Source organism: Typopeltis vanoorti, chromosome 6, assembly GCF_054136105.1.
Source record: "Typopeltis vanoorti isolate ZY-2024b chromosome 6, IOZ_Tvanoo_1.0, whole genome shotgun sequence".
NCBI classification, from domain to species: Eukaryota; Metazoa; Arthropoda; class Arachnida; order Uropygi; family Thelyphonidae; genus Typopeltis; species Typopeltis vanoorti.
Window position 1 is genome coordinate 130963654 of NC_143554.1, and position 27756 is coordinate 130991409.

The window sequence follows — 27756 nt, forward strand, 5'->3', positions numbered from 1 at the left end:
CACTTTTTATTGTAATCAAAAAATAGGTGGATTGATAATATTTAACACATGTGAACCACAGTAGTAAGTTTTTTATTACATAAATATTTCGTCCTAGGTATCTTAGGACATCATCAGTACAGTAGAACAGTACTAGGAATGGCACAAAGGATAGGGCGCGTACCTACAATGGAATCTAAGTTGCGTGCAGTGGCGTGTTGCAGCCTGAACTTAAATTAAATTACAATTAAGTTATTTTTACACAATTTTGTATGACAATTTCCCATACTTTAGGGATGGCAAGAACATCATTGTGATTTAGATTTGGTCTGTGAAGTAGGACTTCAGCACTTTCTTTATATAAGCGTTCATATTTATATGAAGATCTGTGTAGGAGTTTTGTCTTTTCCCAGTGGATCTTGTGGTTTGGTTTTCAACTCCGTGTTGAGCGAGGCCTGATTTTTGTGGTTTGATGAGGCCTATATGGTCTTGATGTTCCAAAATGCATTTAAAAAACTGATCTGTTTGTCTGTCCATAATAAGAAAGTTTACAGGAGCATGGAACCTCATATACCCAATGCAGTGGCATAGGCGAAGGTAACAAGTTGTGGATCTGGTTGATGGGTTTGTAGGTGGCAGCAAGATTGTATTTCTTTATCATTTTCGAGAGCCGTTCAGAGATGCATACATATAGAGACTGCATACATTACTTTGGCAGTTTCCTTATCTCGTCGGATATCTGCCTTCTACGACTGCTCTACTTCACGCATTCTCAGGATGTTCACTTTGGATTCCCTCTGTACTTCATGGTTGGTTATTTCTGTAGTCTTCCACAAAAAAATGTAGTCTGCTGGGCTAGTTCTGACTGGCAGGCTTCCGGATCATTCTTCCTATATCTCCTTGAACAAAGGAAAACCACTTTTTCAGATTGTCGGTGAACAGACACTGAAAAACAAATTTAAAATTATCAGTAATAACTTACAAAAAAACGGATACAGCCAAAACACTATAAACAAAATTCTCTACAAAACCACAATAAAAAACAAAGACAAACCAGACTACAGTAAAACTATAGCCATTCCCTACATTAAAGGAATATCAGACAAAATAAACAGAGTACTACAAAAGTACAACTTCAAAGCCACTTTTAAACCTCCTGCAAAATTAAAAAACTCGTCCAAAGACCCACTTCCTCCACTTGCTCACCCTGGAGTATACTGGATTTATTGTACTTGCAACATACCATATATAGGAGAAACAGGATGCACTATTCCTATTAGACAAAAAGAACATAAACGACACATTAAATATAATAATTATGGTGAAGCCTTTCTGATCATGCCCTTGAATACCTTGCACAGAATTGACTGGAAAACCACCAGCTGTCTACATCACACTAGAACATGGTATGAACGGAAATTCAAGGAAGCCTGTGAGATTATCAGCAACCACCTCCAATCTGAACAACAATGATGGTTTAAAAATCCCAAACATATGGAAGGTATATATTCGACCTTCCTCACCAAGAACAACTATAAACAGGACTGTAGAAAATCCAGTATTGTAAATCAAAAATAAGAATTGTAATACTAAAAATAGGACAGCAATTGTTTCTGAAAGAAAACCATCTAAAAGAATGTTTATTCCTGTCATTGTAAAAATAGAATTTAGCTTGATGTAAAAATTTATTTTTTATTTTATTTTATTTATATATTTTTTATTTATTTTTTTTTTCCACCAGAGGTCACGCCAGTAGAATAACATGTGATCAAATCATTGTTTCTCTAGCTTACAGTTAATGATGTAACTCAGCTTGTCCTGTATATTTATGTACGCTCCAGATGATGATCGTGATGTGAAGATCGAAACGTCGGGATAATAAAAAAATAAAAATTTTTTTTTTTTTTAACACGGCTGTAAATTCCATAAAAATTTTTAAAATGAATGCTGATCACTGTGTAACCCTAAAAGAAAGGACTAGTACAACAATAGTTATAATCTGGCAAATTATCTGATATTTAAGGCTCTTATTTTCATTAAGGAACAGGGGAATATGTGAAATGAATAGTTGAACAATGAAAATTTGGCTACTGAAACAAACACCTGACAGGCTCCATTTATATAAAATTCACATAAGTAAATTGCAAAGCTATTTAAAACATTGGTAGGTACCTGCTGAATTTCTGTGCAAGATAATCATTACTAACAACTTTTTTTGCGACTCCCACCCATGAATTGCTGTAAACCTATAGTACACTAGTATCGTGTGGCAGTGGCTAAGGATTCTGTCTTTTTACGTTGTATTGTACAGGTGTCCCTTGCTTAATGCGCCGAAATTAATTGCGGCAAGAGTTTTGATTAACGCGCCTTTATCCCTGCGGAGTTCGCAGTTGATCTGACAGATACAATCAAAATGTTTAATATAAATATTCTTACACAATTCAGTTTATAGCTTGGAGGTCATGAGTAGCTGTGCATTCATATGTTACAAGTGATATTTCGCAGTTTTTTGCTGTCAGTTTGGTTTAACACGTGTTATGGAAAGGTTTGTGATATTTGACAGTAAATTGTATCCGAGAGATACCGTGACCTCCGATGCCACTATAGTATGACTTTTTTTTTTTTCAATAATTGTTTAATAATTTCTAGATTGTAACTGAAAATAAATAAAACAGCATGCATTACTGAAATAGAGAGCCAAAGGCTTTACATTATGGAAAATACTAAGGAAAGTGATTTAGAACTTACTCCACCTTTACTACAAGTTGCCCATAAGGTTGCTTATGCTTGCATCCGCTGAAACTTTTAGTTTCTATATATTTGGCACGAAACTCTTGCAGTTTCTATATTCGGCTATGAAATAATGTTGGATTCAATATTAACTTAATTTGTACCATCATGTATTAACGGTATATATTAGAACACAGAAAAATAAGTAATTTATTAACTTATTGCTATTATTTCGCTGGTGTTATAACCAGCATCTTCAGAGCAAAAAACAGTTTCTCACAATACGTGAGACTATAACAACATGGTGTAATCAACGGACTAGTTAAACAAAATTGTAGCAGCAACACAAAGACTAGAGTCCTGATTTTGGTGCCCTCTATCTGAAAAAAAAAAAAATGCAGCTATCACATACGACTAGAGTCCTGGCCCAAAGACACAGTAAACAAACTCAAGCCCTTCCATGTTAAAACACCTAGGATTTATGGAGCACCAAAAATTCACAAACAAGGTACACCCTTATGCCCAATTGTGGACAGTATAAATAGTCCCACATACAAACTGGCTAGACATTTAGCTAAGCTACTAACCATCCTCACAAACAATTCTCTCTCCTTTGTCAAAAATTCAGCCCACCTAAAAACATCTTATAACACCACACCATAAAAAGCTCAGACTTAATGGTAAGCTTTGATATCACCTCACTATTCGCAAATGTACCACTAATAGAAATCCTCAATCTACTGAAGTCACACTTCCCCTCCTGATATATTTGAACTATTCAAATTCATAATATATGCAGGATATTTCACATGGAAAGGGAAAATATACAAATAGATGGGACAGCCATGGGCTCCCCCTCAGCCAACATTTACATAGAACACCTGGAAAAACTAGCAATCAATACAGCCACTCTCAAACCAACACTTTGGCTATGCTATATTGATGATGTGCTTGCTATTTAGCCACATGGCCCAGAGACATTGAAAACATTCTTAGCACATTTAAATAGTCAACATCCAAAAATCCACTTTATAATGGAACTAGAAGCTAATAACTGTCTGCCCTTCCTGGATACACTTATCACACGTCTTCCAGATGGTTCCTTATCATTTTCAGTTTTTAGAAAACCCCACACAAACAGGGAGATATTTACACAAACAATCACACCATCACCTTGCTCAACAATATGGCATTTTAAAAACGCTAACCCACAGAGCGAGAGCAATCTGTTCTGATGACAATACTCTTGCTGCTGAACTGGCTCACTTACGCCACACCTTCTTGGCCAATGGCTATAATCCCCATAAGATAAACAAAATACTAAACGCTCCTAAGAAACCCCTCCCACTATCCACCACAGAGAACTACAACAAAACAGTCACCATTCCATACATTAAAGGCACATCCGAAAAGATTTCAAGAATTCTTAATAAACATGAACTACGTGCCAGATTCAGACCGTGGAGCAAATTAGCAACCCTTATCCGCTCACCCAAGGACAGCATTCTCCCTTTATCACATCCAGGAGTCTATGAAGTACCCTGTTCATGTAATCAAGCCTACTACGGTCAAACAGCAAGAACTGTGAACATCTGCATCAACGAACACAAAAGATACATCTGGCATTATCACTATGGCAAGTCAGGCCTAGCAGACCATATTCTGGATACCCCTGCACACAGAATCAACTGGAAGAACACAAGTACTGCACAGAAGTTCTTACAAGTTGAAGAGATTGTTCTGAGAGGCAGCAGCAGCCCTGAAACACACTCCAAATCTCAACAAATATGGCTGTATAAATTTGCCTAAAATCTGGGAGGCAGTCATCTTAAGAAAAAACTAGTACCAGTTTTTTCTCTGTATAGGACTCTAGTCTTATGTGATAGCTGCATTTTTTTTTTTTTTTTTTCAGATAGAGGGCACCAATATCAGGACTAGTCTTTGTGTTGCTGCTACAATTTTGCTAAACTTGTGCATGGTGTAGTCTGTTGATTACACCATGTTGTTATAGTCTCGCGTATTGTTTTCACGTAGAGTGTTTTTGTGCTCTGAAGATGCTGGTTATAACACCAGCGAAATATCAGCAATAAGTTAATAAATTAATTATTTACTTATTTTTCTGTGTTCTAATATATACCGTTTAAAAAATAAACAACCTGTACGACGAACACATAAGTCTGTCCACACATATAATGTATTATATTTGCAGTGTTTTTTCTTTGTTTCATTGCTTGTTTGCCGAGGTCTGGAAGTCATTTTGCTTGTTATCGTAGAATTTATGCCAATAAGAAAAAAACTAAAACTGTTCAAATGACTCTTGATAAATTCTTTTGATAAAAAAGTTGCAGTAAATAATGTAGGTACAAGTATTTATTAAACATTTACTTTGCATTCAATTTTTATCTTTCCTAAAAGAGTACCATATAAAACGAATTATTAATACAGTAATTGATCATGGACGAATTGTAATTTTTGCCATTGATTATTAGATTTGATTAATGCGATTTTGATATACGCAGTAACATAGAGGGATTAATTAACCGCGTTAATTGAGGGATACCTGTATATAGTTTTTGTAATTTTATTTGTTTCACCTCCATGAATTGAAGATATTCCATCTTTACATTGTCTATGCAAACTTAGCTTTCTTACTCCACTTTAAGCATTTGTAGACACAAATTGTTGTGGACACAAATCATAGCAATTCCCTTATTATCTTAATATTCTCCGTCTGAAGAACAATATCTTTCAATCATTTTCAACTGAAGTAACATCTCTAATTTTCCCCACTGACTTAATTCTTCTGGTTTTATAATAATAATAATGAGTAGAAAATGATCAGCATAGCCAGTTCAGATAAACAGCTTTTCCTCTTTTCATCTTCTCTACATCTGTTTTTCAGAACAGTTTGTTGGTCTCATACTGAGGTGGCAGGGGTTTCCTCTTGGAAACTTTATTTTTTCGTCCATAAAACAGCATGCCTGCTTTAGCTAAAGTGAAATGTGCAATTAACAAACACAATGTCTTGCAGCTTGCCTGACCATAATTCTGTCATTCAGCTCTTTGAGATGCCTCTCCTTCCAGTTTTCTTGATGGATCATGATCTACAGCTGTTCCAAAAAAATGCCAGTCCTACTGTGTTCACTGATTCATCCAAACATACATATCACAATATAGTATAGATTTTGCAACACTTTGTGTGGGACTAATATAAATACTCAAATATTAATTTCTTTCATTTTTACTTATACTATTTAAATATTTTAATTTAAAATGGCTAAATTTAGGAAAATATATATATTCTTAAGAAATTGATACTTTTTGGATTTTTTTCTACTCTTAAAAGTTGCATGAAAACTAAAGCTTCAGTAACTAACTTCATCACCATAACAATGCAGTCATTAAGTTGATGGTATTATTTTAAAATTTAGTCATCTAATGGAAAAGTGTACTTTCTATGGGATATGGAATTAAACAGAATTAAACTGAACAAATTGGTTTTACTATATATTAGTTTTCTATATTATTGTCTTAGTTCATTTACATTTCTCTTGTATTATCATGTAAATCACATGTGCTTTATTGTTATATCTGAATTAAAACATTGTATTCTACTGTCTTGACTTTTTGTAAATGGCCTGGCTAAAAGTTTTACAACAGTTCGTGATATTTGCATAAGTTGTTAAAATATTTGTAAATTTGATATGGAGATAGATAATAGAATAAACAAAGCTTAGTGTAGTGGGTATCCATTTCAGTCTACTATTTTTATTATTCTATTTGTTAATATTTCTATCTATTCTTAAAAGGTTGTACATTAAACAGATAGCATTCATATTCCTTATGTTTCATTTCAGACACTTTTTTAAACTGATATGTATATGGAATGGTTAACTTCATTTAACAAATTTTTAAGAAATGGCATTAAATGGTGTAGATTTCATTGTAGCAGCTTACATATACTCTAAGCACTATTGTCTTATTTTAATTGTAAAAAAAAAATGTTTTTATCTTATCTGTTTGATACTTTGAACTATCTAAACATCATTCAGTATGTGTGTTCTAAGATTGTGACATGGAATATCTGTAGCTACTATCTAGATTCTGTTGTACTGTATGTAGACATTTTGATTTTCATTTAAAAAAATTTTAAAATATGGTTCATGATGAAATCTGCTTGATAGATATAATAATTGCATTCAGAATGGAAAAGTAAGTCATTCCAAAGAATAATATCATTATTTACTCAGCTTAATTGCACAAAACAGTCTTTAAAATTATCATCTGACAACATTAACTTCTCCAAAAAATGCTTTTATAGAACACTGATATTTATCTTAAAACATCATGCATTATTGTGTAATTAACTGTTTGGTTTTCTGATATTGAATAGTGTGCAATTATATATTGGTTAAAAAATAAATTAAGGTATACCTTTTTTAAAAGGTTAAAAGCATAATTTAAAGTAAGTTCTTTCTTATATACTAAGAGAGATTACCTGGTGCTAATGAGTTCCTAAATTTTTTTTAATTTATTTTTTTAATACACAGTACTTAGTTGTTTTGATTTTTGAAACGTTTATGACTTTGTTCCACGAAAGGCAAAATATATGTCAGCCCAAGTGGAACCGTCTTGACTGAGCATCTGAATATTATCAAAAGCAATTGGAGTGAAATGAGAACTTTCTGTTATCTACACAAAATCAGTTCTATATTATTTCTGTTATGATAAATAAGATAGAACTGATTTTGGTAGTGTTCAAGTTCACTAGCTTATCCTTACCCCACTGGAGAATGGTAAGGAGATCACTGTTTAAAACATTGGTTATGAAAGATTCATGAAGCTTAATCATTTAAGTACTGTAAAACTTCTTCATTGAAGAGGATTGGAATGTGTTGTCATTGGCAAATAGAGAGAGAATTTGAGGTTACTGAGAGAGATCATGTATAAGAGAAAGAGTGTAAGCACAGAGCCTTGAGTACCCTAGCGTGGATAAAGAAATCCAAAAAGAATAAAACTCTCATGACTAAAGAGGAAATTGCAACTCAATTGCAAAGGATGATAGTAGCAGTAAGGAGGCCTCTGTGACACACTTAATTGAATATTCTGTTGTCATGGATGGCTCTAAATCTTGGTTGAGGTTGGCCAGGAGATCTGCTGTGGAAATAAGAATGGTTGAATTGGTATTGGTGATTACTGAGTAATGGATGGGCTTCCAGGTAGTGAGAGCAATATGACAATAGATGACAGGCTTAACTTTTTTTTTTATTAATGGCTGGATATAATAAACTTGTTCTATATTAAGTAGATACCAGATGAGTATAACAGCTTGAATATGCAATATAGTAGGATCGATGTTAATTCTAGTGCATAAATTTTGAGCATGGTTGACAGAGGGAGACGGGGGGGGGGGGAATACCATCTGCACCAGCTACCAGAAGTCATACATTTCCCATATAATTGTCTCCATTACTTCAACCTTGGTATCTCTTCTGGGTCTGGCTCCCACTGATGAGACTTCCATAAAAGTCAAAACCAGTTTTGGTAGTTCCCTTCCCATAATGCATAGCATTATACACATCCAAAAGGGTGTGTTTTGCATTATGGGATATTAAGGCAAATGATATGAAGTTATTATCCTCTGTATACAACGTAGCCCAGTCTTGAAGATGCTTCACTTGTAAACATTGTTTGCTTACACTCGGATAATAGATTAAACCAACAATATAATTTCTTGGCATCTTCAATTGCTAGTATAACTGAGTGAAAAAAAAATTTTAACATAACTCACTCTTTATTTGCTGTTTCTTGCTCTTTGTTCCTAGTACCCGCATCTGTAGTCCTTTGCCATAAAACCTTCTAATTGACTATAAATTTTATTACCACTCACTTTTCATGCATCAAAAATTCAATTACTGTGCAGTATTTTTACACAGTTTGGCAATCTTGTAAAAGGCTCATCACATTATGTGTGTGATGACATGAAAAATACAACCATTTATACACCACTATGCTGAACTGTTTCAGAGGGATGGAGAAAATCAGTGGGCATGTTTCAAGGCCTCTTGCATCCTAAGCTGTACACATTTAGCATTACTTTGGAATATCTCCTTGTATTTGGATATCAGATAAACCAGAAATGTCTGTCTACAGGTCCCAAAAAAAAGGAGGAACTGCCACAGATAACTGCTGGAAATTATGCCAAGTTTCTGATTAATTAGGTTTCAGAAATTAGTGATTTTGCTATTTTAAATTTAAAAAAAAATTCAATAGTCTGTGCTGCCATGTATATCCATAGCTTATACGTCATTGTCATCAAGGATTTTAACATAACAGCACTCTTTCTTAGCTTTGATTATATTTTTATCTGACTGTATCAGGATTCCTTTCTTTTTTGCTTATGCTCCCCAATCTTTGCTTAGCATTTTTCCTTAGGTGTTTTTCCTTCAGAGCTGTTGAATAAACTGCTGCTGTAACAGTTTCACTTTTTTTGAGGTACTTGGTAAAGATTACACCATCCATAATCTCAAAAGACAACGATAAGAACCTTCCCTGCTCACTTTTGGGTTTGGAACTTCTTTGACTGAGGAGAACCTGTATGTCTCCACTCCATTGACTATTGTTTGGTCTCTGGGTTATAGTAATGAAGCCATGTTGGATCAACAGTCACAATACAAGCTAAAAACATTTTCACCTGATTTCTCAAATTACTCAAAATCCCTTGGGACAACAACACACCTTCTCTTACAACATATCTTTTGGTCGGTATTCAAACATTTGAGGACTGACTTCACTGAGAGCTTCTACATGTCCAGTTGTTGGTGGATAATGACCCAACTCATTCCCTAGATATCCCCAGTCTTTGCAATGCTTTTGACTGGTATTCGTCTATCATCAAGGATCATGACATGCACTGCATCTGATGTTTTCAGATGTGATCATTGTGGAAGGTCTTCCTGACCTGGGGGCATCTGTTGTCTCAGAATGTCCAGTTTTAAACTTGGCCACCCTTCTGGTAATTGTTGGATATGCTGGGACACAGTACTACCTAAAGTCTCACGCAAAGTTTGGTGAATCTCGGTTGTGGACTTTTCTTGCAGCACAAAAAACTTGATGATGACCTGCACCTTTTCTTTGAATTTCTTCAAAATCTCTTACATATCTTATATATCCTAAAAGAAAAGGAACAAATTATTGCAATTTGATGAAATTTGGTGGTTAAAGAGCTTTAAGATATGTTCTTTCTTTCTTGTGGTTATATCACTTGCTTTATATCATTTTTATATCACTTGGTTATATCATTTTTGTTGTGTTTATCAGAACTTTTCAATTCCCTCCCCTCCCCCTTTATATGTAGAAGTATCATTACAGAGAATACTATGGTCTCAGTACTGTTCAGTGCAAGACCCAACCATTAGCCCCTTAACGTACCAATTAAAAATCAGAAAGTGGTCGTTTTTCTGCCAATTTTTTGGGCGAGGGTGATTTGCTGGATCAAATTCTTCATTATTTGAAAAATAATAATGAATTTGTGCAAACGCAAACAAAATAGCCGATACACGCCGTTGGCAACTTTTCTCGACTGAAAGGAAATAGGCACAAGATTGTCTAGCATCTATATTCGGTTGTATTTATATGTGAAACCAAAATTCAAAATCAATTTTGGTGCAATAAACAAAAGACGTGTCACAGACATCTTTGTATGTTAAGAGGTTAAGGTTTAATGTATTCAGTGTAGTTACTATTTTCACTAATCTTTTTCATAGAATGGCTTGTCTATCCAGAGTATGTTATATTACACTCACTATGAATCTGATAAACACTGCTAGCAGCAAGTTTCTTTTTGTAGTAGATAAGAGATTAGAAATTTTTTTGATTGGAAAAAATGTCATTATTAGGTGAAACTGCAAGATTCTGCTGATAGATTTGGTAATGCTCGAAATGCATAGAATCTGAACCCTGCATTCTGTTGAGCATCTTTGGATATTGTCCAGTGAATGTGACAAGCGATGTAGCCATTTGATTTCATTAATGTCTTGTGAGAAACTCCTGTTGTATGGATTAAGACCAAATGTTGTGCTCTGTTAATTTAAGGATTCAAGAAAACTCTGATTTTGTGGGAGACTTGATGCACAAAACTTTGTATATATCTTCCAAGGAAGGTAGGTTTCTGATATACAGGGTGATGTGATATTCATCACATAGGGCGATTTAATACTTAACAGAATGATTTAATATTTAGCATAATGATATGTGTAACAATTGAATTTTATTTTGTGCAAAGAATAGCGTTAGTTCTAAAAGTTGCCACTAGGGCAATGCATGTAAATTAGGTATGATATTCCTGGTATGCAATGAAGTTCTGCGACCTACCATTTATGCAAATGTCTTCATTGGCATATGCTTCAAAAGAAGCTTCTATAAAAGCTGGTAGCTGCAAAATGTGTCAGTTCGTTGTCTGTAAGCAGACAACGTGTTAAAGCACAATGTTGCCATTACCGAAAGATCGTGCACTTCTCATGAAGTTGTTTTAACAAAATAATAGCTGTGCCTTGACAGCATTGTGAAGTTGAAGTTCAGAACATTAAAGGGATTAAAAATGGGTCCTAACGACTGCAAATGGTTATGCAAAATATTCCAGAAATTTGAAGAGAGTTTCCTTAGATGTTAAACCTGTCAGAAGGGGATATAAAGCCCATTGAATGGCAGACTGCAGAAGAAATAGCCATAACTTTAGAGGAAGAAAGGATGGCAAATATCACAGGAAGCAGCAGTGCATGGTGTATTGCACAGTCTTTAGACAAACTTGTAAGCCTGGTTCAAAGTTGTAAGGCACATTCTGCATTTTTGTAAGGCATATCCTTACAAGATTTCCTTTGTTTAGTAATTGCTAAATATCCTGGCTGGGGTGCACGAGAAACATTTGTCCTGCAGTTTCTTGCTTGGATTGAACTCAACAATGACTGGCTATGGAACATTTTCTGGAATGGCGAAGCTTGCTTCCATCTGGTCAGTACTGTGAATATGACAGTTGCAGAATTTGGGTAACTGCAAATCCACCTGCCATGTGACAGATTCCACTTCATTCCCCGAAGGTCACCATTTGGTTTTACAGTGAAATAGGGTACAGACGGCATCCATTGTCAGCTACATTGTCATGTTGCTGACATTGAAGGATAGTATATTGAACAGCTTGTTGTGTAACCACACAATGGGTCGTCTGTACCCTATTTTGTGATGTTTTGAATTACACATATATGCTATGGTATTGCAGTGTCGCAATTCCATTGGCACATACATCATGTTAAATATTAAATCGTTCCGCTGAATAGTTACCCAGTTACAGCCTTTAGAAATGTGAACTTTAATTATAATCACCCTGTACACTAGTTTACAGTGCCAGATGTGCAGTGTAAATAGGATGTCCAAGAAAGGTAAAATTCCAGAATTCTCCTTTTCCATAGTAAACTGAATATGCAGTTGTAGGATTTGATTTGTGTAGGAAGATGGTTAGTTGATTTTAAGAATGAGGCCATATAACAAATACATTATGTACTCGGAGGATTAAAGAATGAATGGTGGAAAACAGTGTCTTCTAGGTAGTTTAAATACTAAGTGATCTGAGAAATAATTATCTATTTGTATGATCCTTCTGGTGAGCAATACTTGTTATTATAGGTTAACAGATTGTTGTATTTGTCTTATATTCTGTCTGTTTGAATTGCTTGTTACATGCTGATCTACTGTTAGTTTTGGTATAAATATTTGTTTGCTAATATTTGATAAACTTACATACTGTGTCTGATGTTTCACACTCGATAACACAGTAAATTCTAAGCGGATAGTAATTTCTAAATGCAGGTTTCTCATTTCAGTAAATTTAGTTTGATTATTGAATGAACTGAATTGCATCTTGGCTCTCTCTCTCTCACACACACACACAACAAAAAACTTGAATTTCATTCAGCATAAGTGATACTGCATGAGGTGTAGCCCTTTGAAAGGACCAGGTTATTGAGGTTCATTCAGAGGACCTTCCAAATCCTTGCAGAAACTGGGACTGTGCTTAGGGAGTTAAACATGGTTTGAGCTAGTTGTATGCCACTCAGCAATGAAAATCATCTATTACCTAGTGGGTCTCATTGGCATTTTTAATTTCTTCTGATTGCTTGAAATTGTCCTAAAAATAACCTCTTCTTTCTTTAATTTTCTGACTATATCAATACATACTGAAGCTTTCAAATTTTAATTAATGCTTGCATATTGCTCAATCTTGTCAAGAAAAAAAAAATATTTAAAAAAAATCTTTGACAACAGTATTAGTAATCATAGCTGTGTTCATAATGTGTGATAGTTGGAATTAATGAAAACTGGTGTGTTTTTGAAAAGTAAAGGTTTAAAATTTGGTCAAAGCACTATAGTATTCTTTTTTTGAAAAATAATTTGAAAAAAATTTTAATTCCTTTTTTTGTTTTAAGGCTCTACGCCCCCACCTCCCTTGCCTCCTCGGCGTTGGATGGGACCATCTTGGCAGCAAGTTGTGGCTTCTAGATCTGATGTTAATGAACTCCTTTTAGTTCCTCCTCCTCCACGTGCTCAGGTATTTCGGAAAAGTCAAGAAATGGAAGATCTGATTAATTTTTCCAGTCCTCCTGAAAAGAGCAGGGAAATTAATGATGATAATCTCTTAGCTGATTTATTATTTGGTTTTTCTGAAGATCCTAATTCTAGTTCCCGTATACAAAATGCTCAAAGTTCTAGTTCAGATTCATTTAGTTCTTGGTCATCACACATTTCTTCCTTGTATAGTTCAGCACAAACTTCAAGTTGTAAATCTAACTCAGTGCCTTATTTACCTGAAACTCATGTTAACTGTTACAATAAATCTACAACTAATTTAAAAGTAGTATCATCACTTACCACTCCTAAATGTCTTAAAACTCTGTGTTCTGAATATCACGAAATCTCTTTAGTGCAAAATAGTGCCACAGATATCTCAGAAAGTAGTACAGTTCAAATCAAAGACAATAGTAGGCATGAAAATTTGCAAAATGTATTGGAATTTATGAAAAAGAAAAGAGATAGCAATCTTATTGACCTTATTTGTGGAACCAGTACTCAGATATATCAGCCTCTCTCATCTCTGAAGTCTAATTCTGATGACATATTAAAGTTGTTTGATCCATTATCAAAATCGGATGCTACTGAGAGTCTAGAAAATGAAGTTAACAATATTAGCCCGTTACTACCACATAATAGCACAGAAAATCCATGTTATTCCAGATTGGAAATTTGTAATTCAGATTCTACAGAAACTGTAACAGAGCATAAGGAAACCATGGAAACAACTATAGATAATTTAGATTCACAGCCAAAATTTAAAAATAGTAATAATAATTATAGTTTTGAACACATGGAGATAATACAGCGTGAAATTGCTTGTAGTGAGGAACTGTATGATTTTTGTGTTAAACTAAAAGAATTAAGGGCAAGTTATTCTCATGATGATTATCTTACAAATTTGGGCTATGTAATTAGTCCAATGCTGGACAACTGCCAAGAGGGTGTTATCAGCATAAAACTTGTAATTTCTTCTCAGTATTCAGATAGACCAGTATCCTTTACTTGTGATATAAATGCTAGCATTGAACATATAATTAGCAATGCCGTTTGTATGATATTTGACACTCCAGATATGTCTATGGATAATTTTATACTTAAAGTGCAGGGACTAGCAGAGTATTTTTCTGTTGATTCTGTATTGGCAGATTATGAATATGTACACTATTGTCAGAAGTTTGACAAAGCTGTTTATCTTGTGTTGATTGAAAAAGGAAACTTGAAATGCTCATTAGCAAGGACTGCAGTTGATGACATATCAGATATTCAGTTTAATGTTGACAACATCTTGCAAAAAGGAAATTCTCAGATTATTACTTGTGAATCTGTTAGCATCCTGCTAGAAACTGTAAAGAAAGAGGTAGAAAAAGTTAAGACTTGTGCTATTGTTTCTGAAAGCAGTGTCATTTCTTCACAAGGAGTTGTGCAAGCTGTAAAGGCAGTATGTGCACTTTTGTCACGCATTGAAACAATGGAAATTACTGATACTGTAACAAATTTTATTGAGGTATGTCAAATGTTTGGAAAATCCTCTACAGATCATGAGTGGGATTTAGTACCAGAAGTTGATATGTCTGACAGTACCGTTTTAAAAGATGTAATGGATAGGGACCAGTATGGAAATCTACTTCAGCTTCTAGAATTGTCATTGCAACATTTATATGATGCTCTTTACCAGCTTCTTGTTTCATATTGTTTGATGTTTAGTGTTGATTTCACTGTGCCATCATTAAAACCACGTGATACAAAAGATGTTACTTGTTTCTTAGATACTCTTCTTTTTCAAGTGTGCTTAATTCATCGACTGCAGCCAGAATGGATTACTCAATATGAACACTTCAGTATAACATGTGAACTTTACTTTGGTGAAATCTGTCTGGCTACACTTTCCACTTCCAAAGCTGGTTTAATCTCTAAAAGTTTTTTCCACCGCATTATATTTGAAGAATGGCTTCAGTTTGAATCAGTTCCCATGTGTACGCTACCTCGAGAAGCCAAGCTTTATTTTACTCTGTATGCAAGCAAGGAAGTAAACTCAAATTCAAAGCAGTCAGATTCTAAACAGAATCAAAAAATACCACTCGGTTGGTGTGGAATATTCTTATTTAATTATAAACATAAATTATCACAGGGTACTTTCTTTTTAGGCTTATGGCCTGATGATATAGTTAGAGAATCTGGACCACTTCTTACAAATCCTGATGATCGATGTTCTTTTCTACAAATAAGAATGCCAGAATTTGAATGTGAAGTTGAATTTCCCTCAGTAACTACCATTGAATTTACTTCATTCCAAAAAAAAGACTTTGAGTCTTTAGAACCAACACTCCAGTCACAGTTGCAGGATGTGATTTTTCGTGACATTGTTGTTCCATTGACCCCTGAAGAAAAAGAGCTTCTGTGGGAAAAAAGATATTATCTCTGTAATATTCCACAAGCTTTGCCAAAAGTTTTATCAGTAGCACATGGTTGGGATTGGGCATGTCTTCCAGATATTTATGCTATGCTACAAGGTTGGCATCCCCTCTTCCCTGTTGGAGCTCTCTTATTACTGTGTCCTTCTTTTCCAGATGTTGAAGTGCGTAGGACAGCAATTTCTTGGATGGAAAATATTTCAAATGATGAGTTGTGTGATTACTTACCACAGATGGTACAAATTTTGCGGCATGAGAGTTGGGAAGATTCAGCAATTGCTTGGTTTCTATTCAGAAGATCGTTAACTTGCATCAGGGTTGCTCATCAACTTTACTGGCTTTTAAAACAAAATGTGGATGACAGAATTGCAGGAAGAAGAATGCAGATAATGTTGAACTCGCTCTTGATCATAATAGGAAATGCTATGCGTACCAGAATACAGACTCAGGAAATATTACTTGAAAATCTTTCAAGAGTAGCTAATGAAATAAAAACTACTAAAGAAAATGCCAGATTGCGTGTGCTTCTCCAGGAACTTGAAGGCACTCATCACATCTTGCAGAATAAACCAACCTGTCTTCCTCTCAGTCCCAGTCTAGAAGTGAATGGTGTAGATGTGAAATCTTGTTCTTATTTTACTTCAAATACTTTACCATTAAAACTTGCTTTTCGTAGCCCAGAAAAGGGTGCTAATAACATAGAAGCAGTTTATAAGGTTGGGGATGACTTGAGGCAAGATATGTTGACCTTACAAATGATACATATTATGGAAAAACTGTGGTTGAAAGAGGGACTAGACCTTAAAATAGTCACATTTATCTGTGTTCCAACTAACTATAGAAAAGGTATGGTTGAAATGGTTTTGGAAGCTGAAACATTGCGAAAAATTCAGTCAGAACATGGCCTTAGAGGTGCATTTCAAGATCGTCCTATAGCAGAGTGGCTACAGAAACACAATACTTCTGAACTAGAATATCAGCAGGCTGTTGAAAACTTCACTTTTTCATGTGCAGGATACTGTGTTGCTACTTATATTTTGGGAATTTGTGATAGACATAATGACAACATAATGCTAAAAACATCAGGTCATATATTTCATATAGATTTTGGTAAATTTCTGGGTGATGCACAAATGTTTGGTAATATTAAAAGAGATCGCACGGCTTTTGTTTTGACATCAGATATGGCTTATGTCATCAATGGAGGTGACAAGCCATCAAAAAAATTTCATAACTTTGTTGATTTATGTTGTCAAGCATTCAATATTATTCGTAAACATAGTAGCATTTTCCTAAATTTATTTACATTAATGGTATTTTCTGGAATCCCTGGACTGACTGTGGATGCTGTGAGTTATGTCCATAAGGCATTACTTCCTGGACTGTCAGAAGCTGAGGCATCAGCACAGTTTACTCAAATGATACAAGAAAGTTTAAAGTCATGGTTTACACAGTTCAATTTTTTCATTCATTCTCTTGCCCAGCTTCGATTCACTGGTGATCATAATGATGGACTTTTGCTATCATTTATACCAAAGACGTTCACCAAAGAGACAGATGGAAAAATTATTTCACTAGAAGTAACAGACTGCCAGAAAAAATATGATCCAGAAAAGTACTACATCTATACAATAAAGGTGGAAAGAGAGAATCTTCCTGATGCAATGAATGTATTTCGTTCTTATCGTGAATTTTTAGAATTTCATCAAAAATTATGTATGCTATTTCCTCTGGCTAAGTTTCACTCTCTTCCACGAAATCCTTTAATGGGGCGATCTAACGTGCGTGAGGTGGCAGAAAAACGAAAAGTCGAGATTGGTCTTTTTCTTAAGTCTCTTTTGAATATGGCTTATGAAATTGCTCACTGTACCCTTGTGTATACATTCTTTCATCCAATTTTGAGGGACCAAGAGGGTATATTTGAGGAACCAGTAGATGAAGTATATAGGAGAAGAGAAAGTTCAATGAGTTCAATTCAAGGTCAAGTGAAGGTTTCTATTGCATATGCTAATAAAAGTCTATTTATAATGATAATGCATGCTAAAAACTTAATCTCATCCAAGGGAGGAGCTGCACCCGATTCATATGTTAAAACATATCTTCTACCAGATGTAAATAAAAGGACCAAGCGAAAAACAAAAATTGTGTGGAAAAACTGCCACCCAACGTTCATGGAGATGTTAGTATATCAACTACCCTTGGAAGTAGTTCAGAAACAAGTCTTACATGTTTCTGTATGGAACTATGATAGGGTACAAGGAAATGAGTTCCTAGGTGCTGTAGAAATTCCTTTAAGCAATATAAACTTAACAAAAGAGAATGTTAACTGGTATTCTTTAGGCAGTCTTTTCTAATAATTCTCAATTGTTAACATCTTGCAAAAAGTTATTACTAAATAAGTTCTATTAGTGCCTTTTTAGGACAATCATGCTTTTAACATATCATATGTGGATATCCAAATATGTAAATTTTACATAAAGTATTTATAGCTGTGATAAAGAATGTTTTCCTGTGTCTGTAAAAATATTTTTTACTTGATGATTTAGTACAGATAAAAATCATTCATTGTAGTTTACTTGAATAAAAAACAGTCCAGATAATGGTATATATTTATATGTAGCTTTTTTTGGTCTTAAAAAGGCATAAATTATCCTGTATTATAACACCGGTGTAAATTTTATGTAAATATATATATATATATTTTTTTTTTGTATATTTCAAAAGATGTATTGGACTTTTTTCTCAAATAGTATGGTTATAGCTATTCTGATGTGAATATTAAAACTATATAGTGTAAATATTTTTGAATGCCAAAATAAAAAAATATAAATTGAACTTGAGTTGACCAAAAAAATTGAGATTATATACTTATATTTTTCTTTTTTTTGTATTACAGTCTTGTCATATAAAAAATAGTTTGTTTATTCTTGTGTTGGTTATTTCTTGTACTAAACAATACACAAGTAAATTCATTTTTATTTAATAAAAAAAAATGTGCAATTTCTTTATGCAGTATTTTTTTAGGGGAAGATGGTGCTGTACATGTGCTGTGCATTTCGTTTCAATTAACTATCTGAATTTTTGAATTTTTGCTATTGGTTGAATATGTTATCTTAAGTTCCATTTGGAAAAAAAAAAATTAAGAGATTAAACCATAAAATAGATTAAATGAACATTGGCTTTTTCAAAAGACATTCTAGAAGTCAAATTTAATAATTTCACTAATAAAATGATTTCACTTTCTGATTTCATTTCCAGGATTTGAATGAAAAAGGGGGATGGGAGGAGATCAAATTAAAGAACAATAATGGAAAACATTCTTTATTCTTAGTGTCTGGATTTTTTTGTGATCTTTAAAATATTTCCAAAAAAAAAGTGTCATTTTCCTCTTGTGAACCAGATTAACTGCCTTCTTAATTGGTCCATTTTTCATTTGATCTCTCTGACTTGATGAGGCCTCACATTCTAATATAAAGCACTTATGACTGCATAAATAGATATTGATGATCTAGTTTGGCAGGAAGCATTTGATTGATACATCATAGGAAGTAGAATATAAAGGGATCATCAGACCAGGTTGTTGGTAAGATACCACAAGGTTTAGTGTTAAGATCCTTGTTTATCATACTGTGTTCATAAATGATCTTGGTTAAAATATTAACGGTAGAATATCTCTTTGCTCATGACTCAAAGCTTGTCAGAGTACTCAATTGTTTGTATGTTTTTTACAGGATGAGCTTAACACATTGGAAGAGTTTGTGAGGAAATGAGATTTAAAACTTAATGCAAGTATTTATATTCAATTAAGATATTATCACAATCAGAGACTCAGGATGTGAAAGATTCATTGAGGGAGGCCATACATCATCCACTGGTTGTTGTCATACCTTCTCTTAAACTCATTCACACCAGATGCACTCATTATCCTTTCTTTTAGTGTTACATGGTGATCAGCATTCATTTTTGAATTTATTATAGATTCTACAACCGTGTTAGAATAACTTTTTATCTTTTCTCGACCGGTTCCAGAGTTATTCGATCTCTGGCATGGGCAAGCGGGTTTTTCCACCCGGAAACTTGGATTTGTCGTCCCGTAAATTCAAGAAAATTACTGTAGTACCCACATTATTTCAGACAGTAACATCTTGTTTGGGTTTGGTACCAAGAGATGGCAGCACTTGTCTGCCAGCCTCTTCATCAGTGGCTGCTATAATTAGTGATAGACATCGGCCAGCTATCTCTGATTGTCTACCGGTGGAGATTGAACTGCCCACTCAGTCTCCAAAAGCTAGATAGGGTATAAAAGTCACACCTACTCCTTATAAGGGAATAAAAGGCGTTAGCTGAAGAAAAAAAAAAAAACTGTCCTCTTTCTTCCAATACTCTGTTCCATCTTATAAGCTTTTGTTCCACTTCCTCTCTTGTTTCTGCGCAAGTACAACAAGTACAATATCGTCTGCATATGACATACTCCAAAGTGCTCTCTGACTTGGTATGTCAAAGTATCTATTACCAAATTAAAGAGAAAAGGGCTGAGTTCTGATCACTGATGTAAACAAACTTACCTCAAAATTCTGTTATTCCTAAACAGTTCCTAACTGTTGCACATTTCCTGTATGGTGTGTCAGTCTAACATTTTTCTGGTACTTTCTTTTCTCTTAGATGTATCCATATCTCTTTTCTGGGTACTGTGTCATATGCCTTCTCTAGATCCATAAAAATGACATGTAATGGCCTTTGTCCTTGCATACGTTTTCGATCATCTACCTCAAAATAAATGCAGCATCCATAGTTCCTCTCTTAGGTATAAAACCAAACTTCTTTTTCAATGTTAACTTCTTCTCTCAACCATTCGTCTATTATTCTTTCAAATAACTATCGTATGGCACAAGTTTAATTCCGCAATAATTACTGCAGTCTTGTATATTTACCTTTACTTTATATGAGGGTGGTCTCAAAAGTTCTCGGCCTAACAATGAAAAAACGAATTTATAATTTCAAAATTTTTTTAATTTTTCAACATAATCTCCTGTAAGACATACATTTATTCCAGCGGCATTATACTATCCTTGTAGTTCTCAGTAAGATCTGCAATTACTTCTTGATTCAAAGAAGAACGCTGACCAGCGAGGAAGAGTTTTAGTTTTAGGAAGAGATAGAAGTCAGAGGGAGCCAAATCTGGGGAATAGGGTGGATGTTACAACAATTCATAGTGTAGATTCCTTAATTTTCCCATTGTCAAAACACCTTTGTGGGCAGGTGCATTGTCCTGATGAAAGATGATTTTTTTCCTGCAAACTGGGCCTTTTCTCACGAATGTTTCCGTGTAGTCTGGTTAAAAGATTGGAGTAATATTCTCCAGCTATTGTTTTTATCCTTTTCAAGATAATGAATAAACAAAATGCCTTTAGCATCCCAAAACACTGATGCAATGACCTTTCCTGCTGATGGAACCGACTTTGTCTTCTTTGGTGCTGAACAACCTGCTTCTGTCCACTGTTTTGACTGTTGTTTGCATTCGGGTGTGTAATGGTGAATCCAAGTCTCATCCATAGTAATAAATGGACGCACAAAATCAGTTTCATTCTTGTTTAAACTCTCCGGGCACTGTTCAGCGATTTTCAAAAACGAACTCGAAATGCGAGTTCGTTTTTGATCTGCTGTGAGCAAACGCAGCACCCATCTTGTGCAAAGCTTTTTCATTTGCAAAATATATCCTACACGTTCTTTTGAAATGCCTCCATTCCTCAGAAATGGGGATAGACGTAAAATAAATAGAGAATGAAATGAAAAATTACTTTTATATTTCGTACAAATATTAACATAGGAATAAAACATTTGATATCAATTTAACTTATCAAATTAATTATGATATTACAGTTACTGGAGCGTAAATGTTGTCATAAGCCTTTTGCAGAACTTCAGCTTATTGAGTTCTCCCATGTGAAAGAGGACTTGGTTTGCTATGGCCACCGTTGTATTCTCAACAGCAGAACATAACATTTCTGAAGGAATGTCTGTCATAATCCGCGATATGTTTTTTAAGGGTGCCAAAGTCGAGTCACAGCCTCTATAGACTTGGCTTTCAGATAACTCCATAACCAAAAATCACATGCAATAATATCCGGAACTACATGGTTATGCAACTGGAAAGTGCAACCAATCACTCTTTCTTCTGTGAGGGGGGATAGTGTTGCAATGTGGGGAGGTGCTCTATCTTGCATAAAAATTCTCATCCAGACATTATCAGAGTTTCAAAATGACGAAACTGTTCAGCATATCGCGGTCTTTCCGTGCTGTAATGGAACAAGTTACTGATCCTGTGGGAGTATTGTCCACATAAAAAGAATGGCGCTTTTATAAAATATGCTGTGAATCCACATCATCCGGTAATTTTCGGTGAATGTAATGGGAGTTTCTGGAGTGCATCGGATGATTTGAAGACAATCTTCGACAATTGCTGTTGTGTCATGGAATGCCATACGTTGAGGCCCTGTTTTGAATGTTTTTGTGCAGATTCCTATTCCAGTCAATGCTCGGAATTACGCATTCACCGTTAAATGCGGAGTTCCAGTTTTCCTTCGTAGTACCGTATGGTCACGTTCGGTGAGTCGTCCACAGAGGGTAGCAGTTGCGTGTTTTGATGTCACTGTGGATCTGACCAATTAGTCAACAATTTACCGAGCAGATAGGCCTGTAGCATGTCCGCATCTTTCAAACTCCGTGAGTTGCCTTCTCGCAGCCATTTCACCAGGACAGTAGTACCGACTCGGGAGCATCATATTCTGCCAATTTATATCGCCACGAAACGAGTGACTCGTTACATGGCACCGCCTTGCGCATGTGTTTGCGTGTATATGTATATATATATATATATACACTAGGGGAGGGATACTCCCCTGGCGCCTGCGGTGCCCAACTCCCCGAGTTCCAGACTGGTAGGTCGGTTCTCCTTGAATTCTGGTGACTCGAATTTTGAAGACTCAAAGGGGGGGGGGTTCGCCCACTTGTCGCTTGCTGCGCCCAATCCCCCCGCGTTCCGGACTGATAGGCCAGTTCTTGAATTCTGATGACTTGAAGTTTGAAGACGCGACACTCAGGGTAGCCCCTGAGTTTCAAATGGTTCAAAAAACGTGACATAAAAAGGCTTATCATTTTACATATATAGGGTGTATATATATACAGTATATGTTAAAGATACCAAGCAATTTTATAAGCTAGGTTTTAATCATTTTTCCCAGTAAGCAAACAGACAAGTAAGTCAAATTTGCGCTTGAACGTAGTTTAAGTCTGAGGCAACTCGTGGTAATAATGTAATGAGAACCACAAAATGGTAGCAGTTGTCTTCTACCATACTCTCCTCCTTGGATGACTATTAAAATTCACTGATATCCTTTGCTAGCTATCTGGTGACTGTTGAGGGATGTTTTGCTGCTGTCATTCTTCAAAAAATTGGGGCTAAATGACGTTTCACTCTCTTTGCAGAAAGCGGATTTATTTCATATACACAGTGGCACTAAGGAATATCAGCCCACATGGCTCTGTTGCCACCTATCGCAAATTGTACGAACGTTCTGCGATGAAAAATTTGATTTTCAGAGAGAAATAAACTTTACCTCTTTCTACTCATGAGATCCTTATTGCATATTGATTTCGTAATATTAGAGTTACTTAAAATTTTCGGGGGGGGGGGGGGAAGAAGTCCGACCACACCTCCTCGCTGCTCCCTTCCCCCTGCACCCTTGAAACTCTTGACCAAATTTCTTATGGTCCGATTTCAAGGTGACTAACGTGGAACGGCATCCATTTTCTAATGAAGAGTCATAAAAAGATATCAACCAATGCTACTGCGTCCGGGGAAGCCGACGCGTCTGGGGCTGCAGTCCGGGCTCCTGATGAAAAAATGCTACGAGGACTCATATTAACATTTTGCAACTCAATATCAACGGTACTCAGAGAAAAATGGATGAACTTAAATTCATGCTTTACAAAAATAATATCCATATAGCTTTTCTTACAAGAAACAAAACTAAACCAAAATCTGAACTTCAGCATCAAAGGATACACAGTTCTTAGGAAGCAAAGAGCAGATGATGGGCTTGCTATCCTTTTGAAGACCCCAGAAATCAAATTCAAAGAAATCACCCTAAATCAATATATATTTAAATAACAGTTCGACGGAAGCTCAAGCTGTTGAAATACATCTACCAAACCATTCTATTTCAATCACAAACGTCTACCATCCTGATAATACAAATATTGATACAGACATCATTGAAAAGCTAAGCGAATCTCGAACTGATGCAACCATTATACTTGGTTGCCTAAATGCAAAAAGCCCAATGTGCGGCTCCCCCAATTTAGACTATAGAGGTCAACAATTGGAAGACCTCTTTACAGATTTGGAACTCATAACAATTAACAACGGATAGAGCACCTATCTCTCTAAAACTGCGGGAACTGAATCTGCTATTGACATCACAGCTATTAATTATAGCATTACATCAAGTGCACAATGGAAAATTTTGGTAAATGCCATCAGTGTGACCACAGACCCATAATAACAACACTAAACTTCAAGATTGATCAAGAACAGCAAATAAAAAGGACATGGAACTTCAGAAAAGCGGACTGGACAAGGTTTACTCAAACCTTGGAGAGCCTCTGCCAAGATGAATCTGTCAATGGAAACCTCGACAGAAAATTACAAATCCTTACTTCACACATCAGTAAAGCTGCCAAAGCAACAATACCAAGAGGCAAGCAGGGAAATACCTGGATACCATACTGGAAAGATCACAATATTGATTCAATGATTACAGAAAGAGACAATATCAACGAACAATTCAGAATTAATAAAACCGATGAACACCGAAAGAAATTAATGGACATAACACACAAAATAGAGCAGGAAATTTGGAAGTGCAAACAAGAGAAATGGGCGGAGCTTTGCGGTAACCTGGATCCAAGAAAAGACAGCCAACACTGGTACAATATTAGAATCCTAGACAACAATATCAAAAACGAGAACTAACAGAAAACAAACTTCATAAATGCTGGGAAACAAGCTATTACAGATCAAGAAATTGCGAACACACTGGCAAAAACTTATTCAAACAACTCCAAACTTCAGTATAACAGAGACCCTCAATAAACTCACAAGTAAAATACTAAAACAAGCAACAACATTCCAAACTAATGACATCTTCTCCGAAGAATTTACACTAAGTGAACTAAATTCATCAATCGAGAAAACTGCACCTAACAAATCTCCTGGTAATGATCTTATCTTTGGTCATATGATCAAACACCTTGGCAAAAATGCATGCCAAAACAACTTCTGGACATTCCAATACCTCTTGCCGAACAGGAAAACTTCCAAAAAAAATCAGTTATTGCACACATCTTGAAACCTGTCAGAAATGCTGCAGAATGTCAAAATTATAGACCTGTGGCATTAACTAGCATACTTTGTAAAATTACTGAAAGAATCATACACTCCAGGCTTATGCACCGGCTGACAAAAAATAAGAAAATCAACTACTACCAAACTGCCTACAAAACCCGTCATTAGACAACACATCAATTATTCCACTTTTGCCAAACAATAATAGACTCATTTCAGGAAAAACCAACAAACAAGAGAACTCCCATATTCCTTGATATGACTCCTGCTTTCTATCTTGTTTGGATCAAAAATTTAATACAAACAGTACATGATATTGGAATTAGAGGAAACGCTTTAATCTGGATTGTTGATTTCATTAGAGGAAGAAAGATCAAAGTCAGAATCGATGCAGCAATATCAAAAGAGCAGAGAACCTGAGCTGGTGTTCCCCAGGGCTCAGTACTTAGTCCGTTACTATTCCTTCTATATGTCAATACCATTCATCCCTACCTTACTGAGGACACAAAAGTAACTTGCTATGCAGATAATATAGCCATCTGGCACACTAGTGCTAAAATCAAAGAATCAGAGGAGATTCTAAACAAATCCAGGAGACGATTAGAAAAATGGTCAGATGAACTTAAACTCAAAAATCAACCCAGACAAAACAAAACTAAGCACCTTTAGTACAGGCAGGAAAAATAGACATTCCTACAATCCCAAAGTCATGATCAATAACAAGCTAATTGAAAATGTCACAAATCCAAAATACCTTGGTATTACACTTGATCAGGAATTACGTTTTGCACAACACATCAGTAACACTACGAACAGAGCTCTAAAAAAAGTAAATATACTGAAAAGGCTTTGTTTAAATTGAGGTGCAAAGCCAAAAATCCTCAAAACTACATACGCTACACTAATAAGACCAATAATGGAATATGCAGCACCTATCTGGTCACCTTCTGCCTCATCGGTAAAGCAAAAATTAGATAAAATACAAGAAAAATCATCCAAGATTATCATTGGTGCAGTCTCATCCACTAACAACATCAGAGCCCAACAGGAATGTGGACTTGACCTGCTGGAGGACAGACGAAAATTTGCCACCATAAAATTCATAAATAATATCAGAAGCTACCAAAGCGATCATATCTCCCTAAAAGCTTATGAACATTGGGAACCAAAAATGCAGACTTCACAGATCATCACCTTTACAATATGATGACACTATCAGGAAGAAAATAGGTCTTGATCAGCTAAATGTCCACATAAACAAAGAACTTCTATTTTTCAGTCCTTTACCTTCAAATACCTCCATAAAGCTAAACCTTACCAAACTCTGTACAAAAAAAGAACCAAAAGAAATGCTCAAAGAAAAAGGGCTAAATACTATCAACCTTCTTTCATCCTCCAAACAGGTTATTTGTTATACCGATGGATCGTCAGATACCAATATGATTAATGGAGGCGCTGGTGTTCTCCTTCTACTCCCGAAAGGTGAAAAACTTTCAATAAAATTTGAATCTGGGAGAATTGCTTCCAATTTTACCAGCAAACTCTACACAATAAATAAAGCACTAGAAACCTACTTAAAACTATCATCATGTCAGCAATCTGAAGGAATTATAATTTACAGTGACTCAAGATCAGCTATGGAGGCAATCAAAAATGGCAATACCAAGCTCACAAAAGACATCCATAAACTCTTAAATCAACTGTAGTGTTTAGGAAAAAGTTGCATTGTACAATGGATTTCTGCTCATGTAGGCATTGATTACAATGAAGCAGCTGATAAATTAGCAAAAGAGGCCAGAGAACTCAACCAAAAAAACTCACATGATAACTCTTGCTGATACCAATGCACTAGCAAGATTTTTTTGAGGGGAATTTAATGTTGTATCACTGAAATCAGTGATACAACATCAAATTCCCGAAATCAGTGCTGACAGAAAGACCTCCACCACGATAGTAAGACTACGAACAGGGACATTATAGAGGAATGAAGATCGATACAGATGATACAAGAACATATAGAAACTGTAACAACTGCCCCAATACTGAACTGACACCCACTCACATCTTTACCTGTCCAGCAATTACAGCAGTCTTGCAAGAAATAGATCCTAATCCTGAACAACAGCTCTATTCAAACAAAATCATCGACATAGTCAAAGCAGTACAAAGAGCACACGGAAACATCTGAGACTCTTCAAAGGACAAGACAACAACAACTTAAAATTTTCAGAAAATTGTAAATAAAAATTGACTCTTTTTTCAGCCTCAGAGTCGAGAAGTTTTCGGGTTTGTTTTCTTTGTTCCTTTTCTTTTTGGGACTCTTAATTATAGGTTGGTTTTTTTTTAAATTAGTTTCAAATTCAAACTATGGTCTTTTCCAATTCAGTGAGATCATTAATCGTTTGTTACTCTTAAGATTATCGGATGCATGATCATTCGCTTAATTTTGGTTATGTTTTCAAAAACTCCGAACGATAGGAGATGCATCGTCCTCCAGCCGTGAGGTGTAATCTAAGGCAACTCGGTTAGCTACGAGTATTTTGTGTTATTTTTTCTTCGTTGTCGAAATTTTTACGTGTGTTTGTATTTTATTTATATTTGTTTTAT

General features: G+C 35.2%; 1 protein-coding gene across 5 annotated transcripts in view; it reads left to right on the forward strand.

The window, feature by feature from the left end:
* The window catches only part of Pi3K68D (phosphatidylinositol-4-phosphate 3-kinase catalytic subunit Pi3K68D), a 134932-nt gene extending 116582 nt beyond the window's left edge, over positions 1-18350 (forward strand). For all 5 annotated transcript variants that reach the window (XM_090394438.1, XM_090394437.1, XM_090394436.1 and 2 more), the window contains one exon: positions 13188-18350. In XM_090394438.1, the coding sequence (XP_090250564.1) occupies positions 13188-18097 (4910 nt within the window). In that variant the 3' untranslated portion in view covers positions 18098-18350. The remainder of the gene's footprint in view (positions 1-13187) is intronic.
* The last annotated feature ends 9406 nt before the right edge of the window (positions 18351-27756 follow it).